Here is an 18648-nt window from a genome sequence, read left to right as displayed (position 1 = left end):
ATGCTAAAGTACTTTACTGAGCAGAGTGCACGCTAGCCATGGATGGGGTCGCGGTCAAAGACCGAAGAGAAGGCTTGGCTTCGGTGATAACCTCAACGTTACGAGAAAAATAAACAGTCGTCGGTAGTGAAGACATGTGTTGGGGCAAATACCGTTAAAAGTGGGAATTCCGATAAGCGCGAAATCCCGTGACCTCGCGTATCGGCTCCACTGTCCAGATGATAACACGCGTAGGAAATATACACACGTGAAATCGCTCCTTCAAGCACCACCTATAGACGGGCCAGTATATAAAACGGATTTCAAAGGAAGTGAGCCAATCTTTTTTTGTAAAGTCACCTTCCGCGTCGTCTCTAAAGTCACCCCGGTATACCATTATTCTGCTCACACAATGACACCAAAAAACCGTAGACCATATCGTCGAATATGTCAAGGATATCAAAAAGGGCAGTACGTCCTGCCAGCCGCTGCTCGACCTCCTAAAAGCTGAAGTGAAATGGGACTTGAGTATAATTATACTACTAGGCTAGCTATGTATCTAACTCTCATAACGGTTTAGAAAAGGAATTGCTCACAGGAAATAAGAAGAGTGCCGCAAGAAGTATGTGAGCACATTTTATGGCCAACCCGAGTTGCAGTTTTGCACTAGCTAAAGGAGTCAGCGTCTATCTCCAAGCGCGGATGTCTCATTGCCTGGATTTTAGCTTGCAAATATAGGTTCAACCTTTGCGCTAATGTTATTTGCTGATATTATCAAATGAGTGATTGGAAGGAACGTCTTAATATCGCAGAAATCGACGACCCCTTCGATTTCGTCCTCCGTATTTGATCGAATGTCATATGTCGTCCTGCTCATACCTCTCGCTACTTGGTATACAAGACCTCTACTACGTTTCCTGCGGGATAGGTGTCGGTAGCGAAGTATGACGCTATCAGCAATAATGTTTGTGGAACAGGTTGTGGATTACAGATATTGAAGGCTGGAGGGACGATCGGCTCGTTCTCCATATAAACATGAAATTGGACCGAAATCCGGGAATAGAGATGGCCCCAGGCACCCCAGCAAACAACTGCCTGAGATGCTGTCTCTGTCTTGAGTGGAGTATAGCACGGCAGAGATCGGCTTAATTGAGCTGCAACAGCATATACATTTGGCAATAGACCCTATATATAGACGAGCGGGCAAAGTCTTCCGCAAGTCTCTATCATTATTTATTGTTCGACTGCAGCACCTTTTGATATTTTGGGGACTGGGACTGGGAACAATCAATACAAGACCCTCGAGGATAACACCGAACATACATTCGTCGGCTGGCGCGCGACGCGTCCACTGAAGCGAGTTTATTGCATTGCGTTAATAGACAATACTGCATCGCTACCCTAATCCTTGTTGACTAAATAGACCTATAGCGCGTTCGAAGCTGAAACAGTGGTTGCCGCGCTGTTGAGAGATCGGAATCAACTTTATATATCTTGCTCGAATCTTTTCGGACGTTCTAGGTCTGCAATTAGCAGCACAATACAATATATACATAAGCATGACACCACTACCGATGCCAGAGGCGGCAGTCGACCAGTGGGACGCTCTCAGCGCCGAATTCGAAGGCATAAGCGGGTGAGCATTTTCCTTATCCTTTCTACTCTCTTTCTGTAACACCCAATCAGCTCACCGCTATTGTTATTAATGTGCTCCTTGCTAACAACCTTGTCAGACGTTGGCTCCGCGAATTGCAAGACCATGGCCGAGACCTAAAATCGTCCGACACAGTGCCAGCCAAACAGCTTCAACGGGTTATAGAGGATTTAATGAATACAAGCACATCGCTATTCCAGGCTTTAATAACGCTGCAGAAACAGCGGCTGGAAACGCAGCAGCAGTACGCCGCATGGTATGAAGATTATAAACGTGAGCGTACTCGGATATCAGAGCTTGCGAGCGAGCTGGACGAGGAATCTATGCGCGAGCGGGAGAAACGCAAGGCGGCAGAGGAACAGCTTGTCAGAGCGCGCGAGGACGAGGCGCGGCAGCGATGGATGTTGGAAGAAAGCAGGCGCGAGCTGCAAGTCGCCAGGTTGGAGTGTCGGCGAGCATGGGCCGAAGTCACCAGACTGGAAGAACATAACCGGAGGTTAGCTGAGCAACAGCAGCAGCAGCAAGGTACCGGTATCATGAGCTCGCCTGGCATAGGCTCTTCGCCTTTAAGAACCGTCCAGGCTGTGCCACCGTCGCCGTTGTCAGCCCATGATAAAGGCAAGAGGGTCTTCCACGAGGCCAGCCCCGAAAACCTGTCCATTCACAGGGATCCATACGAGCTCGAACCACCAGAGGAAGAGACGTCCTCCATCGGAGATATCGAAATTGTAGACTCGGATCTCCAGAAAAGGCTCCAGGTCCTCGAAATGCAGTACTGGGCTCAGAGAGCTCAGGAACAGATCCCGCCAGCTGACAGCCCCGCTGGGCCGTCGCTGTTTCCATATTCAATCATGACTCCGCCATCGTCTCAACAGCGCGAACACAGTAGTCCATCATCCAGCCGTGGGCGTGGCATAGTAAGAGCCAGAAGGAGCGTTGGCGACGAAGGCGGTATTTTCTAGCAGACTCACAGAAGACCATCGCGGCATTTTCTAGTCTTAGATTCACGGGTTCATTATTATATTCTTTTCTGTCTTCATTTCTCGGTGGCATTTCGGAGCGCTTAGGTTGCATTCTTTACACATAGATAATTGATTACTACATTTACAAATATTAATCATACACGTTCGCCCAAAACAAAGTCCCCCTATAGCCCAATCCACTCCCAAATCCGCATAATCTCACCATGAACCTCCATCTGTCGACTTCGCACATTCGTGTTAGCCTCTACCAGCTTCTGCACGCTGCCCCACACTCTACGGCGGTCAGCCGCGTCATATGTGTCAACAAGCAAATTATCTTTGAGCTGAGACATGATCACATATCGGGGAGTAGTACCAGAAGGATCGCTGTCACTCCGCGATTGCTGTTCCGAAAGAATACTCACGCTTTGCCGGACAAGATCCTGCACTCTAGCTTTCCTCTTACGATAGCTCGATGACGACCGGTACAAGAACAGAGTCGCGAGCGCGAGTAAAAAAGTGCCAACGAATGTACTCCTGTTGGCACTCACGAACGCGCCTAATTCAGTCTTGATCATGCAAGTGAACGGAAATTCAGACGGTGACGTCGATCCAAGTCTCTCGCTTTCTCCACTACGATAATTAGTATCTAAAAAATGACAAAGACGAGGAGAAACTTTGACGTACACGTCAACTCGGTAGACCTCTTCCTGCTCAACCAGATCTTTAAATGCCTGATCCCATAGTTCTTGAAAAGCATCGTCCGGAAGTGACGGCGATTTCATACTGTACAGCTTTGCCCTCAAGTCCACAACGGCCACAGTTGGATCGTTCTGGCCCTTTCCACCGATGCCACATTGCACGTCCGCGTACCGCTCTCTCAAAAGCTGAAGACTTTCCTCCATCAAGATCCTAGCTCGTCGCAGTTTCTCCGTATCAGGCACGCATTTAGGAGGAAAGGGCATCATCCCACCGAGCGACCAAATACTCGGCACATACACATAATCCGGCTCACATTCAGCGCGGAAATTTGCAAAGCAACCAGCATGAGGCGGACAAGGCGTGCAATCCGGCTCAAGCAGTTTGCGAAAACTGTTGTCTGGCAATTCCGGAATGTATCTGCCTAATCCTTCAACTTCGCAGTATCCAATCTTGAACTTTTCATTTCTCCACCACATCAAATACGAAAAACCCAGTAATATAATGATCCAAGCTGTGAAAATCTTAAATGGAAAGGCAAATGCGGGTGCGCTCTTGTACCCAGCAAGTTCTTCGACATGTCTCCCCAATACCTCGGGAGTCTCGACTTCATATTCCTCACTTTCAAAACTATCGGACTCTGCTTCAGGATATTCCGGCTGATCTGGAAAAAACAGCTCTGATGAAAATTTAACAGGCGTGCCAAAGTCAGATTTCCCGGTCGGACTTGATACTGCCTTAGGTGAGGACATTACCTTCGGCGTAGGGGGCTTGGCTATAGGAGGCGTGATACTGAATTTCGGCGCGCCCTATATAATGTAAGTACATTCTTGACAGAGTCCAAGTATTAATAATATACCTCTCTCTTGAGGCTAGCGAGCGAGGTTTTCTTTCGACTGCTCTTTGGGCTGGTTCGAGTTCTCGGCGTCTGGAACGGATTTTCAGAAGAAAATGACGAACCCTCTTCAACCTTAATTTCACCCTACCCCAGTTAGCACCGACCTCGGTATTCCAAATCCAATAAAAATGAGTGTAATACCGTAACAACCTCGTCCGTCACTTTAGGCTTTTCATTTTCTGACTTGATCTCTGGTTGAGGTGTATCGGCCACCAACGTCGTTTTCCGTCGCGACCCGCCAGGAGTTCGCGACCGCACTATAGTCGATCTTCTTGCCGTACTCTTCCTCGGGCTTTCCTTTGGTTCTGACGCAGGGAGAGAGCTAGTTATACTCTGCGTAGAATGTCAACAATTGCCCAAAACAAGCCATACATGCCAACCACAAACAAAAAAACCTTACGGCATCTACTATATCCGGCACCACGCCACCAGAACCTTCTTTGGCTGCCAGCAAATTCGCGGAATTAGGAGTAATATGCTGTTTGAAAAGCTCCACTAACGCAGCTTTCTTTGCTGACGAAGGGAATGGCACATCGTGCATGAGCAATACGCGTCGCAACTCCGGCACCCGAAGCTTCTGCGGATCGAAATCTGCGAGAGGAAATTATTAGTCGAAACGGTTAGAAAAGTAATTTACATGCAATGCATACTTGGTTCTAGATATGAGAGATCATCCATTGTGACTTCATTTGGTGTCTTCACCGGAAGGAAAACATAACAACTCGACAGAATTTGAGTGGCACATCTCCTTTGGATTGGCATATGGGCACGTGACCAGGATAACCCTCAACCTAGATTACGTCATTTTCAAACTAAGTTTGACAGCAGGTTGATGATTAGATTCTTTATCAAATTTTAACAGGAAACAAATCAACATATATATACGCAACATCGAGGCAGCACAAACAATTATACAAAAATAAATAGTAATACAAACAACATTGAATAAAATAATACACAAGTGCACGCATATACACATACAAACAAAGGAAAATGCATAACTAGAGAATTATGTCTAAACCCTAGCACCTCGCTGTCCTAAACACAGCTGATGTGATGTACCTCAAAATAATCATTTCAATGTCATACATATCTGTTCACAATGAAATCTCTAGACTTCCTTGCAAAACTAGCGCCTCCAGAAATAACCCAGAATAAGAAAGTATATATAGAAAAACGCTGACTTTTACTCTGTGTCATTGATGTTTTGCGACGATGTGGTCCGTGAGTTAATAGCCGCATAGGGCGAGTCGTTCTGTCGACCGGCCATCAGCGTAGGCGCCTGAGGTAAGCGCGGCCCTCTCCGTCCAGCACCGACGCCCGCTAACTCAAAGTCAGGATTACCGCGCAAGACCATGTCTGTTCTATCCGGCCTGCGCTGCTGAGCTGATGGGGCGTGGGGGGACTGTTGATAATACCGGGGATTGGCGCCTCTCTGGCTAGCTGAGGTGAAATTGGACGAGACGGATCCATCAGGCGAGCGTGGTGGCGCAGGAGCATACGACTGCTGTCGGTACTCGGGCGGATATGATGGTCGTGACGTGTAGGAGTCATTCTGCACTGGCCCCTGAGAAGAGGGCATACCAGTTCGCGGTCCTCGACGTTGGTAGTAGCCCTGGCCTGTAACATTAGGAGGAGACGGTCTAAACTCGGAGTATGGCAAGCGAGCTGACGGTTGCGAGATCGGCAACTCCGCTTGAGGATAGGCAGCATTGATAGGGCTCACGACTTCATCAGCATATTGGGGATCAACGTCGTCATAGTAGTCCGTGTTGTTGCCACGTCGTCGCGGGGGTCGTTCTTGTTCCTCGACTCGACCTTCTCCAGATATGTCGTCGTCACGCCAAGCTTGCCGTGGGGGTACATATTCTGCGTTAAGGGAACTAGTCGAGCCAGGCGTATCAGTGCGTTTAGGGTATGGATTCGGACGGCCATCTTCACCAGCATTGGGTATATCTCCAATGATCGGTGTTCCCGCCGTAGGAATATCAACCGCGGTAGGATACGCTCCCGGATCGTGAGGGTTGGTATCTCTGGGCACATTTGCAGAGTCTGAACCGCCGTCATGCAAGACATCGTCAGCGATGGGTTCTGAGAGATCAGTCGTAGTTGACTCGTTGTGGCCATCCACAGCGAGCTCAGCTGGCGGCATTACAGCGGCATAGGGCGACTGCTGACGAGGAATTCGAGGACCAGGTGCGCGTGGAAACCTATCGCGTGGATATTCGCTATATGGATTTGGCGCGACACCAGGCTGCGCGGATCCGTATGGTCCAGGTCCCTGTTTGTGTCGTGACGGAGCTGCGTACGGATCAAGCGGCGTGCCAGTACGAGGGTCATATCTGCGTTGCTGAGGTCCCGGACGAGGAGAGGCCGAACTGTTGAATCTAGTGTATTCAGTCGCAGCTGGCCGCAGAGTAGAACCATTGAAATTCCGGCCATCACGAGCGAGTGGGCGCGTCTGAGGAGGACTATCATAGTCGACAGCCACGTTGGGTTCACCACCTAAAGTACTAGAATTATCGCGCGTAAGGGAAGACCCTTCATCGTCAAGAGACTCCTGCTTAGCAACTTTGCCCTCAGCATCATCGTAAATCAGGACATCGCGATCGTGATCAGTGACTTGGTACGTGCCAATTGCCTGCCCACCAGTGCCTACCGGATAGAATGGCATTTGGTTGAGGCGCATTGAGTCAGGACCCTCTTCTGCGCTTTCAAATATACGCTTACGCATGGCTTTGCGGGACGAGAGCGTACGCCGCATGGTGCACAAGATGAGCGAGCATACCGCAATCACTACTGTGGAAGCCAGTACGATCCATCCTCCCCAGTTTAGGTGCGGGATAAACAAGAGGATGTCGACGAGAAAGGCGAGCAGCGAGAGAATGAATGTCGGCAGACATAAAATGAGGAGGAAAAAGATATACCGAGGCGAGTTGGCAGGGCCGTGGAAATGTGCGATGAGAGAAAAGATCAAGAGAATGAGCGTGAATCCGGCGGCGACAGGATGAACAATTAGCAGGTTTGTAAGCGAATGACGAGCGTTGGACGGAAGCGAAAAGTCGTTGCCTTCACCATTCACAATGGAGTCTAAACGCGTCAGCCAGACATCGGATAGCATATTATACATATGATACTTCTGTTACATACTCGGGTAGCCGATGCGGACTTTGCTGCAGCCTGCCGTAGTGCAGTATCCAAATACACCAAACTTGACATTTCTGTAGGTCCCGAGTGTTATGGACTCGACGATGGGTGCTGAGACGACTGAGACGAGCTGGAGGCCAAAGGCGATTGTGAGCAGCACGGACAGAGGTGTCGCTGCTCGCGGCAATATGGCCATCTATTCTGTTTCGCGGGCGAGAGGTAGTATTATTGTGGGATCGGACTCTTGGCCAAGTACAATTGAAGAGGAGGAGGATGTTGTAGGTGGGGGGGGAAATGGAGCCGAGTAGTAAAGTAACATCGCAATCGTGATTGCGAGCGTGCCAAAAGCCCTTGACTCAGCCATGCCTAACAGTTTATGTAATCATTCATAGCATAACTGACTCAGCAGTTGGCTTGAATGGGTGAATATGTCGCAGCGTGTGGCAGTGCAATAGCTATTTCCCTGTGTTATTTGCAACGAATCAGTGCTGTTTATGCAATTGCAAAGCCCTAACTGGTGGTCATTGCGGTGTGGCGCACCATTGTTCGGCGACTTCTGCCGCTAAACAGAATTATTATTAGTCGTTTATTATTGCAGGTATTTTATTCGCGCACTTTGACGTGCTTCAGCTAGTTAAGCTTAGTTCATACGCGTCGCCCAATGAGACGCCTTCGCATCTCAGTTCTCTCCTCTAACTAGCCTGCGCTGTGTCTGAATCCTCACAAAATACACCGGATTTTGAATGCCACAATTGAATTGTAAAATAGAGGATGCTGCTATATATATATACACGAGCAGTGCTTATCTCAAAAAAAAAGACTCTCACACTCACACCACACCATCACCATCTCTCTCTTGCCAAATTCCAATCATACATCTAAGCCGAAAACGCATCATCTTGAATTTGGATTCCAAAATTCTTCTTTGCTATACCTTTCATCTGCTTCTCCAGCAAGTCCTCAAAGCCCTCGTCCTCGCGTCGCAACACAATCTGTCGAATCTTGGTGACCCAGAACCCGATATCCGACAGTCCGACAACAAACTTAAACACAAAATGATTAGTCCACGCCTTGACACGTTGTCTGAACGTGAGATTTGGAAGCATTGCAAGCGACCGTGATGCCCAGTTGGCCAGAATTTTGATACGATTGACAGGTGATCCCATGAGCTGATTACATCCCTGCACCTGCACACCATACTAGTCAGACTGCCAATACACCAATAACAGCAAATTAAATACTCACAATTCTCATATTCCGTCCAAGGAAAATTAATTCCAATGGCATCTTCGTCGTATCCTGAATAAACTGCTTAAACTGGTCCTTCATGCGCGTCTGCATCTCAAAATCCTCATGCGCTCTCGACGTTTTATCGCCCGTATTCACATCCCTCTCTGACCGTCCGTCCGGTCTGACGCCTCCCGACTTGTATGGTCGCAGCAGCGTGGCAGACGCAAATAGCTCCGGTGAGCCAATGCCCCACGATATCGCAATGTCGCGGATCGCTCTGTCATTGAAAATAAACATGTTCTTCCATAGCTCACAATATTGCTGTCTGAATTCGGGCGATTCATAAATATAGAGCCCATGATCAATCAGTACTAATTGTAGTCTTCCATCGTGCCACCGGACAATTTGGTTACCAAGATGTGGATCGCAATGAACGACACCCCAATTGAATATCTGTGCTGCAAACAGGTTGATCATGGTATCCATGATCTGCGACTTGCTGTATCCTACCGCGTCGAGCTCCTTTCTATTACTCAAGCTCACTCCGTCAATCCACTCCGCCGTGAGAACGTGCCGACTAGTAAGGTTATGATAAATTCGTGGTATATACACGCGATTCCGCAACGAAGGTTCCCACTGCAGCACCGCGTTCATGTTGTCAGAATTTCGCGCCTCGTTTTCAAAGTCGATTTCGGTTAGCAGCCGGTTGCAGGTATAGTCGACCGTAAAGTAGACAGGAATATCAAATATAAATCGATCGTAAATATACATAACAAGTCTGCGCTGCTAATTAATGCTTATGGATCATGTCACAGCCTCTCATATAACATACCTGTAGGCACCCAAGTCCCAATTGACCTGCTTCTCAATCTTGGGATGCTGGATTTTCACAGCGACCCACTCGCCAGTCTTCAATTGCGCTTTATGAACCTGTGCCACGCTCGCGCTGGCAACTGCGCGGTGGTCTATATATCTAAACACTTCATCTGGCCGTTTTCCAAAGTCTTTGATAAAAAGTTTCTCTATTTCCGGCCATGAATCTTGTGGCGCCATGTCGAACAATTGCGCAAACTTCTGCTGGAAAACCGGCGGTAATACCGCAGCCTGCATGGCAAGCGCTTGGCCCATCTTGATATACAGTCCACTAAATCCTCATTAGCAATAATCCACAAAGGTTAAATTAATTTAAAACGCACCCATTCGATGCAATGAGATTATAAACTCGATTAGCAACCCGCGTATGCAACGCATCGATATCTTTCCCTTCATTGAAATTTAACTTGTAATCAACTGCAACAATGCTCAATACAACAACACACTTCAAGTTCCTATACAGCGATGACTCGTTGACATAATAGTCGTACGCAAAAGTTAGCCCAATAACCGTCCCGGTCAACATTAGTGTTCGCTGCCATCGTGGCCATTTTTTGCGGGATTTAGTGATTTGCGGCGGCTTTAAATTTGTTGGCGGGATGGCCGTGATCGGACTGAATTGCTCACGCTTGGGTGGTAATATCGCGATACTCCGCACCTGTCGCGAACTTGCCAAGTAGTCAAGTGGCCATCTCGCAGACTGTTGTAGTCGATGCCGGCGACAGCTTCCAGTGCAACCGCTATTCAATGCGCGGACACGCGTGGCCTTTTGCAAAGAATCAAACAGTCTATATGAGCTCATTCTAATACAATGACATTATTATTCAGCAACTCGGAAAGGAGAGATATTAATTCCTTCGGGCAAAATGAATGTGAAACTTGACAAAGAGATCGTGGGATTGAAAGTACCATCAGTTACCCGGACATCCTCAAGCCACCTGCTGTCAGCATTTATGCGAATCCAGAGAAATCGCCAATATATGTTAGTATTACGCATGCCAAAGCAGTTTATTACTTTGTAATGGTATCGAATTGCAAATAGAATAAAAAGGCAATTTTTTATTGGCATCAGCTTCGAATTTGCCAACAACTCATCCGACATTTAATGTCAGCTTTGACAAAGCAAAATCCCCAACCCAATGGGTTTGATGCACAATGACGCAAATCTCGTTTAACGCCTCCCTGTTGATCACGACATGATAACTCACGGGCCATCCCGGAACCCCGAAATCACGATCTACCGCAACTCCGTTCCTGTATCTCTCCCGATATGCAAACAACTATATATACTTACATATAGTCAGCATGTGTCCTAGACTCCGACAAGCGGGCCCTCAACTTTTTTTTTGTCGACGAAAATGAGCACCGGGTCTTCCGCTGGTTCCGACGATCCTGAATCACACTCAGCCTCAGGACCCACTGATAGACCCACAAACGCCGTTTTCCCGGAGATGCAGTTGTCGACAGACCAAAAAGTACAGGACCTCAAAGTGCTATCGAGCTGCAAGCAGTCATCAGAAATCAATACCGGTGACATAGTCATAGTCTATGGCAGCGAAAATAGCAGCCAAAAAAAAATGCATTCCACAGGCAAATCCCACCAAGATGCAGTCGAAGAAGACGTTTTCGAATTCCTCCACCTGGGGTGGACCACAATGGCCTCGAGCTTTCCTCTGACTGCGGGTGCACTTGGGCCGGTGTCAAATTTGTTTTCGATTGTCGCGTTGGCCGAACCGTGGGTAGCTGAGCTGGACAACGGCGTATTCGACCATTTCCATCCAGACAGTCGATGGACTCTTGCGTTGAATGCGGTGTCCTTGGTATTTGGAGTCCTTGCAAATGCGTCTCTACTTGCAAATTTCACCGGAAGAGTGAGCTACAATCTATCACAGGCAATATCTATCGGTTCGTTTTATTTTGCAAGCATACTTTTGCTGTCTATAATCGGCACCACATATCGCGTATATCTGTCAATGATCGACCGCGGACTCGAGGTTGAGTTCTCACAAGGCTATTGGAGCGCGTATGTTTCTACCTCCTTCGATCAATTTCTTGACTAACAATCTTCTAGAGTCATTACCGCTGTACTTTATTTTCTATGTGGCCTCGTGTTAACATCGAATGAGATTGGCCATCTCAGGGGCTTTTATCCTGCGAGTTTTATACTGACCTCTTCACAGAGAAGTTTGATGCTTCAAATCTTATGTATCATTGTATGGCTTGCTGGGTAAGTTCGTTAGTCGTGAATGTCATACAGCTGTTAACGTCGGATCAGAGGAGGAGGTGTGTTTGCTCGCATCCAGGAATACAGTTACGGAGATGCCATATATTACTGTGACGTAACTATTCTCACAATTGGTCTCGGCGATCTTCACCCCACGCGCGACCTCGGCCGTGCAATTGTTCTTCCATACGCCCTAGTCGGTATCCTCATCCTAGGTCTCGTGGTTGCCAATTTTCGCTCGCTTGTCATCTCTTCGTCACGGGAAATGCGATCACTTAGTCGGGTCGATCAGCTGCGACGCCGTAATTTAAAACGTCAGGACTCTGAAGTGTCCAACGAGGCCTCGTTCCACTTAATGCGGAAAATTCACCGCTCCGCAAAAACGCGGGATATGTGGACTGTGCTTGCCGTCAGCGTCGTCCTGTTCTCAATTTTCTTGCTCATCGGCGCCCTCGTCTTTGCTAAATTAGAAGGCTGGACATACTTCCACGGGATTTATTTCTGCAGCTTATCGCTCCTGACAGTTGGATATGGCGATTTTGTGCCGTCAAAGCCTGGGACGAAGTCGTTTTTCGTGCTGTGGTCACTGATTGCCGTGCCGCTTATGACTATTCTGATCTCCAGTATGTGCGACACCATCATCGCGTCTGTCGTGTACCTGACGACTAAGCTTGGCGATCTAACACTGAAAAACGTTTCATCGACGTCGACTTCAGATTTATCGCGAGTAGTTCTACGCAGGATGACTACTGATTTGGAATCGCGGGGGCGATACCAGCCGCCGTCCAACTCGAGTGCCATGACGCGAACCTTGAACACGAATGATGACCTTGACAGAGAAAATAAAGAAGTTGACCGGGAGCTGATGTTAATTAATGCGATACAAGGGATCCTTATAGATCTGCATGTTAATCGGAATAAAAAATACTCTTACGAGGAGTGGAATATGCTAGCGCAGACGCTAGATACGCAATTTCACTGGCTGGGCTCAGATTCACCGATCCGATTCCCTGTCGATGAACCAGCTCTTCTTCTACGACTGTATTGGAATTCGTTAAATGAGCATTTGAGGAATAGGCGAAGGTGGGAGTCTTAGCAGCCGAAATTGGATATAAGAGGCTGCAATTATTAGAGGATTTTTCATCTGTGCATTATAGGTAATGGCCAATAAACTTCCTGGATGAAAAGTGGTCAAACGAGCGAAGCAGCACTGTCATCGACGAATATCCTGCTGCTCTCGCCACTGGTACTTTCGATACCTCGGGGTCCAGTTGAAGATAGATGACAATGAGACACCATGAAACCATGAACGGCGTAGTAGGTTCATGAATGTATTTCTCCGGCTCATGTTCTTGAATTGTTGTGTGCTCTAATTGGGTTGGGCGAGCTAGATTATACAGATACTCTAATGAGGGCTAGGCGTAGTAATTCGCAGTAAAGGAATTAATTACTATTACAATAAGCTAGTTATACATTGGGAATGTGGAGGCAAGAAACATGCGGATTGGTGTATAGGGGTAAGTAACCATAGAGTGAATGCCAGTGTGTCGCAGCCGTAATGCATGAATGAAAAACAAGGCAGTTAACAAGTCAAGATCCTCGATACTCAACTTCTCTACGAAACCTCAATTCTGGCACTCCATTTCTTTGAATGACGTTCTTGTGCGCTACACCCTGTCATTAACCGTGCCAACGGAATCGCTATCGATATACAAGATAAGCGCATATATGTGGTAGGTTTACTACAATTAGAGAAATTATCCTATCGGACAGCTACCCCTCTAGTCGGATGTCCAAATAGGTCCAACACAGGTATTGCAATTCATTCTATATTTTTGCTCCCGCAATAGCTCCCTAATATCGGTACCGTCACAGTCCTCGGTCATGGAGAGGCTTGCTACAGATTGTGAGAATTATGGTTGCAGAAGGCCCATAACCACAAAAAAATTCCAACGCCGTTTTAAAATATGACCAAAAATAAAATTATAATGCACAGTATCACATCACTCATCGCGATTTTCTTGCTTTCCAACGCGACGTCGGGTCTCGGCTTCCTCGGAAATCGACCTTCTGATATGCACATTAACGCCAGTACCGACAGCTACTTCCGGCTCAAGGCCATCGTCTTCTTCAGCTTTTACAGATGCTGAAGAATCACTGCGTTTCGGTCTGGAGGACGAGGCACTAACAGCTTCAATAGAGATCTCAGATTGGAGGTCGGTTGCCGGCGTGTCAGTTCCCTGTGTCGAAAATAAAGGTGCACGATGCAGAAGCGGGCTCATAGGTGATGTAAGGTCCTCTGGCTCTTCCTTTTTAATCAGATCTTCTTCAGACTCCTCTACTGACGGAGTCTCTTCCTCCGTCGGCACAGACTGGCTCTCATCAGTTTCATCAGTCTCCTCAGTCACGTCCTCCGACTGATCTATAACTTCAGCCTTGACGTTTTCTTTATCGTCAACCGCTTTTGAATGCTCAAATCTTGGGTCCTTAATCTCCCTTGCCATTCGCCTCAACTCGTCTATCCTATTCTCACCATCCTCCTGTCCACCACCGAGAAGCAGCCCAAACAAAGCCCAAGTGATACCAGCAGCAACCAACTCCGTACTCCAAAACAGACCAACACCAACCACAAAACTAGTAATATGCCATTTCCGCATAAACCACCGCACACCAGCCCATTCCACTTCGAACACGACACACGCGTCGTAGACCTGTAACTCGCGGTCTAACTGCACGGCGGCGAATCGGGGTATTTTAGAGTTATTAGTCAGGATCCAGTCTTTTATCATGATGACTTCCAGGAAGTCAGATTGCTGTGTCCACCCACTTGCGTACACCGGAAAGAAAAGGAGTGTATCGAGAGCATCCAGGAGGTCCGATCTGTAATTTAAGATTCCTGGTCGCCGCGCCTCGAGTAGAGTGATGTCATGTAATACACCCGCAACCTTTTCAGAAGTGGACGATAGCAAAGCCAGGTTGTGGCGCGAAATCGTAGTGCTGAGTCTGTCGACCGGGATGTCTGTGGACTGAGAAATTGCCGCCAGAGGATCTGCTTCGTACAAACGTACCGAAAGCATGAAGTTGCCAAGTTTCGTATTGTGAGGGGTCCGAGGCACCGTCAGCTGTATGGCGACACTGTACGCTTGGTGCGGGAACAGCACAAGCGGATCAGGGAGCGCGATGAATGTCGACGGACTGTTGCCGGTTCTGTTTAACGTAAGCCCCCTTGTTGGAAATCATAGACCGAAGTGGACAACGCACGAGTAATCAAAGTATATCGGCATTCGCACCTCATCATATGGAATATACGTCTGATAGAACGCGATATACGCTAGCACGGCTACCACAAAAAGTGTGCTCGCAGCAATTGTTCCTAGAATAACTCGCAAATATGTCCGCAGCATAGGCTTCGAGGCCATTAGCCGGATTGGCACGAGCACTGGACTCTATTTAGCACACAGACGTTAGAGTAACCTACAGCAACAGTTAAAAATAATATCATACCAACAAACTCTCCATCGAAGTAAAAAAAAAAACACAACGGTCGGATCAATGAGGTTCATCGATGATGATAATGCTGCCGCCATCGAAAGCAACCGGAACACAATAACCCTAACCTGGCTTCTTCGACCGAGGAGGAAAAAGAAACGACACCAGCAGGACTCGAACCTGCGCCTCGAAACGAGAAAAGATGTCGAACTATTAGTGAATTCGAGTCTTTCGCCTTAACCACTCGGCCATAGTGCCTTGACTCCGATGAGTGCTGGTAAGTACATAAGCAATGAATTACTTATACCCTTACGATAGTTGCACATTACGATTTTGCATCTCAATTAGGCATTTATTTATTTAAATTTTAAAGCGCTTTATTTGCAAGTATATGAAAAAATTATTTTTCTTTTGATTATGGTGGTCCATGCAGTCTACGCTGAAAAAAAATTGATAGTACTGGGCTACCCAAGCAGGTTGCTTATCTAGAGAATTAAATCGAAAGATATTGGAGATTTGATGCTCTAACTAGTTTTGGCAGTAATTATAGGCTTAAGGCTGCTGTTATAGTGCATCATATAACTCGCCGCCCGGTTTGTACATAAGTGCTGTCTTTCTAATGCGCTGCAGATAAACGACATGCAAGTTGTATATTTATGTGGCCTTGACTTTGTTTTAACTGTCATTCGTAACTGCGAACTCCTCACCGGCGTCAGCTATCTATGCTGGGAGGTGATATATTGGATGACGAGTGACATTACTGACATATTGTGGGAATTGGCATATGATCTATCTTTACGTACGATATATGACACGCAATGTGAGATATGTCCAGATTATATGAGGAAGTGATTGCACTGCCCTAGTCGGCTAGTCCATCAGTCAGAAGGTGTATTCTTTATATACAGTTCGAATTCTTTTAGTTTTGTCCTGGAGCTAAGTGAGTCGATATCTTTTGTCCATTCTGAGTTGACCATTACACCATTTGAGTGGCAAAGTTTAAAGTATGTCGAGGTTGATATGCGGCATATCGGCCGTTTTTATGCAGAAAAATTGCAGCAATTGCTATATCTCCAACTGGGTTGGATAGCACAGCTTCTCTGACCCATTGAGTCTAGGGGAGAGTATTCGTATTCGCCTATTTTGTTTAGTCGCCATATTTCCCTCTGTGGGAGCGATGAATGCTCAGGTGGCTTATAGAGTGGCCGTGGCGTTCCCAAAGAATTGATTATATTGACACGCTCAGTTGCCGGATCTTACATATTCGTACAAGAACTAAACAATCAAATTAAATAAATAATAATAGCGATATATAGCCAAATTATAATACAGACAGAGAAATTTTGTCACTTTACATCCCCCAAATCCCATTGCCAAAGTTCAGATTACAATTACAAAAGGTCATATAATACAAACGCAAACACATACACAAATCTCCAATCTCGCAACTTAGAAAGACGCATCCTCGTTTACCATGACAGTAACAGCAACACTCGGAATGCCATCCGCCACAACGAATACCAAATACGGCGAAGGCGGGGTCACACTTCCGTATTTGGTGCTAGGCATGCTGACCGTCAACGTATGTGTCGCGTTTGCGGACTTAGAGGATTCGAAACCAGTGAAGTCAAGGTAGATCATGCGGTGGCCCATATGAATCGAGTGTGTAACAAAGCCGCCATGGTACAGAACAACTTTGAGGTCACTGGTATTAGCCTGGCCATCAGTGAACTTGAGCGAGAAGGAGTCACCGTTTCTCAGAGAAGTGTTTGACAACGTGACGTTACGTGGCCGCCTAGAGGCCTTGTCGCCCATAAGGTATGGCGGAGTGAAAATCTCGACTCGGAATTCGGTGACGTAGGGCGTGTATTCTGTCGGTTCAAGGATAGGCATCTGCACTGGATTGGAGCCGGCGATCATAACTCTACCATCAGGAATGAGCAGAGCAACGGAGTGATACAGACGAGCAATAGACGAGCTACTGAGAACAGTAAACCGAGATCCAGAGACCACGCTCGGATCATACAGAATAGGGTAGTACACTGGATCAGTTGAAAGGTTGAATCCCTGAGAACCATAGTGGCCCCCGTTCATCCAAATGGAGGTACCATCGGGAAGGAGGGTACCTTCGATCATGCCGCGAGATTTTGGCATGCCCTCCATCTCCCATGTTGGATCATCATCCTCGGGGCGAATACGGCCGCAGCTGGCCTCAGTAGGTGACGTAATATCTTGGTAAGCGCCACCACCACAAACCATGATCTCGGAAGAGTAATTATCAATAGAACTGAGGGGGAACATAATCGAGCCACCAGTATTGGGATAAGTACGATAGTCACCGGGGAGATCTGGCAAAGTCTTGAGCGTAGTGTTTGTCTTGACGTCAAAGATAATACCCGACTTAGAAACAAAGATAAAGAGCTCCCCATCTCGGAGCAGATTGACAAATGGATACATGTAGTATGGCTGGTTATGTGCCAAAAAGTCCATAGGTATGCTGCCGGTATACGACTTTCCGGTCTTGTCAAGTATCTCCCAAGTGGGATTGTTGTTGGCGGGCACAGTAGGATCGAGACCGTTCAAACTGCCGCTGGCAACGAAAATTTCGCCATTGGCAAGATTTTGCGCAGTAGCATACCATCTCGCGGAATCAAGCTTGTTTCCCGGCTCATTCCATTCCTGACCGTCGTATTCAGAGCCTGATATCGAACGCTTGAGATATCGAATGCCTGTGAAGCCATTTCCAACAGTCGGATCAAGCCTATCATCGTCAGTAATTGTTCAAATACCCGGCCAGCTAAGCCAAATAACATACCACGAAAGATCAGCGTTACCGCCCACAGAAATGAGATCACCATTGGCGAGATAGGAGCCTCCAGAGCAAAATGCGTTCGTCCTATTAACGTCAGCAGCCTAACATGACAACCAGGATATGGACGAACATACTTGTAGGCGAGTGGCACGTACGTGTTTGTGTCAATATCGTACTCTGATGAGTAAGCGTAATAGCCAGTGCCGAGCTTGATCTGTGTATAGTTCTCAACCTTGTCCAAGAAAACAACCTTGCCATTGGGAAGTAAACCAGCGTGCATAGCTGGAACACCTGACTGACCGACAATCTCAAATTTACCGGCATCATTACCCGTAGCGACCAAAGCAGGGGTCTCTCCGGGAGCAAGATTGATATCTCCAGTACAATTACCAGACTGGCAACCCACGCCACAGTGAGCAGTAGTATTGCCACAATAACCATACTGAGAGCAGCAGTTCCCGTAGATCCAGTTACCGCAGACAGTGCCCCCGCTGGAAACACCACAGGTACCATCAGTAGTGACAGGTAGAGTGGATTGTGCAGATGGAGCTACAGAGCTGATTGTGGGTTTGCCGATGACAGGTTCGCCAGTAGTGGACGAGTCCACAAACAAGGAGGATGACGAGGATGACGAGGACGTCGAGGATATCAAGGACGACGACGACGAGGATACAAACGACG

The 18648-nt window shown here is 47.3% G+C and overlaps 7 protein-coding genes and 1 non-coding gene across 8 annotated transcripts in view; 2 read left to right on the top strand and 6 right to left on the bottom strand.

Moving 5' to 3' along the window:
- Nucleotides 1-1419: 1419 nt before the first annotated feature.
- Nucleotides 1420-2688, top strand: V1513DRAFT_285836 (uncharacterized protein). Its single transcript, XM_066894590.1, has 2 exons — nt 1420-1615; nt 1713-2688. Exons 1-2 carry the CDS (start codon nt 1539-1541, stop codon nt 2593-2595), a joined length of 960 nt encoding a protein of 319 aa, XP_066750740.1. The 5' UTR covers nt 1420-1538; the 3' UTR covers nt 2596-2688.
- Nucleotides 2668-4899, bottom strand: V1513DRAFT_453884 (Man1-Src1p-C-terminal domain-containing protein). The gene is made up of 6 exons (XM_066899310.1): nt 4843-4899; nt 4593-4783; nt 4334-4525; nt 4154-4276; nt 3283-4103; nt 2668-3228 (listed from the first exon to the last, which is right to left on the bottom strand). The coding sequence occupies exons 1-6, from the start codon at nt 4868-4870 to the stop codon at nt 2781-2783; spliced, it is 1803 nt and encodes a 600-aa protein (XP_066750739.1). The 5' UTR covers nt 4871-4899; the 3' UTR covers nt 2668-2780.
- A 122-nt stretch (nt 4900-5021) lies between these two features.
- Nucleotides 5022-7645, bottom strand: V1513DRAFT_453880 (SUR7/PalI family-domain-containing protein). Its single transcript, XM_066899309.1, has 2 exons — nt 7343-7645; nt 5022-7282 (listed from the first exon to the last, which is right to left on the bottom strand). The coding sequence occupies exons 1-2, from the start codon at nt 7533-7535 to the stop codon at nt 5379-5381; spliced, it is 2097 nt and encodes a 698-aa protein (XP_066750738.1). The 5' UTR covers nt 7536-7645; the 3' UTR covers nt 5022-5378.
- A 279-nt stretch (nt 7646-7924) lies between these two features.
- On the bottom strand, nt 7925-10467 carry V1513DRAFT_453878 (ABC1 family-domain-containing protein). The gene is made up of 4 exons (XM_066899308.1): nt 9766-10467; nt 9402-9713; nt 8585-9347; nt 7925-8526 (listed from the first exon to the last, which is right to left on the bottom strand). The coding sequence occupies exons 1-4, from the start codon at nt 10242-10244 to the stop codon at nt 8218-8220; spliced, it is 1863 nt and encodes a 620-aa protein (XP_066750737.1). The 5' UTR covers nt 10245-10467; the 3' UTR covers nt 7925-8217.
- Nucleotides 10468-11097: 630 nt separating this feature from the next.
- V1513DRAFT_460976 (uncharacterized protein) lies at nt 11098-12762 on the top strand (the record flags this gene model as incomplete). The annotated part of the gene is made up of 3 exons (XM_066899872.1): nt 11098-11465; nt 11514-11669; nt 11718-12762. The coding sequence occupies 3 exons, from the start codon at nt 11098-11100 to the stop codon at nt 12760-12762; spliced, it is 1569 nt and encodes a 522-aa protein (XP_066750736.1).
- A 907-nt stretch (nt 12763-13669) lies between these two features.
- On the bottom strand, nt 13670-15185 carry V1513DRAFT_460975 (putative adipose-regulatory protein-domain-containing protein; the record flags this gene model as incomplete). Its single annotated transcript, XM_066899871.1, has 3 exons — nt 13670-14873; nt 14928-15112; nt 15171-15185. 3 exons carry the CDS (start codon nt 15183-15185, stop codon nt 13670-13672), a joined length of 1404 nt encoding a protein of 467 aa, XP_066750735.1.
- A 129-nt stretch (nt 15186-15314) lies between these two features.
- V1513DRAFT_t91 lies at nt 15315-15413 on the bottom strand. Its single transcript has one exon. It is a non-coding gene; the product is annotated as a tRNA-Ser (tRNA).
- A 980-nt stretch (nt 15414-16393) lies between these two features.
- Nucleotides 16394-18648, bottom strand: part of V1513DRAFT_421170 (glyoxal oxidase N-terminus-domain-containing protein) — a 3606-nt gene continuing 1351 nt past the window's right edge. Inside the window, exons 4-6 of the mRNA XM_066895957.1 lie at nt 18102-18647; nt 17971-18051; nt 16394-17916 (exon numbers count right to left, since the gene is read on the bottom strand). Coding sequence (XP_066750734.1) covers nt 16605-17916; nt 17971-18051; nt 18102-18647 — 1939 coding nt within the window. The 3' untranslated portion in view covers nt 16394-16604. The remainder of the gene's footprint in view (nt 17917-17970; nt 18052-18101; nt 18648) is intronic.

This window comes from Lipomyces chichibuensis (assembly GCF_038497645.1).
Source record: "Lipomyces chichibuensis strain CBS 12929 unplaced genomic scaffold V1513scaffold_64, whole genome shotgun sequence".
Taxonomy (NCBI): domain Eukaryota; kingdom Fungi; phylum Ascomycota; class Lipomycetes; order Lipomycetales; family Lipomycetaceae; genus Lipomyces; species Lipomyces chichibuensis.
This window is presented reverse-complemented; position numbering and strand designations above follow the sequence as displayed.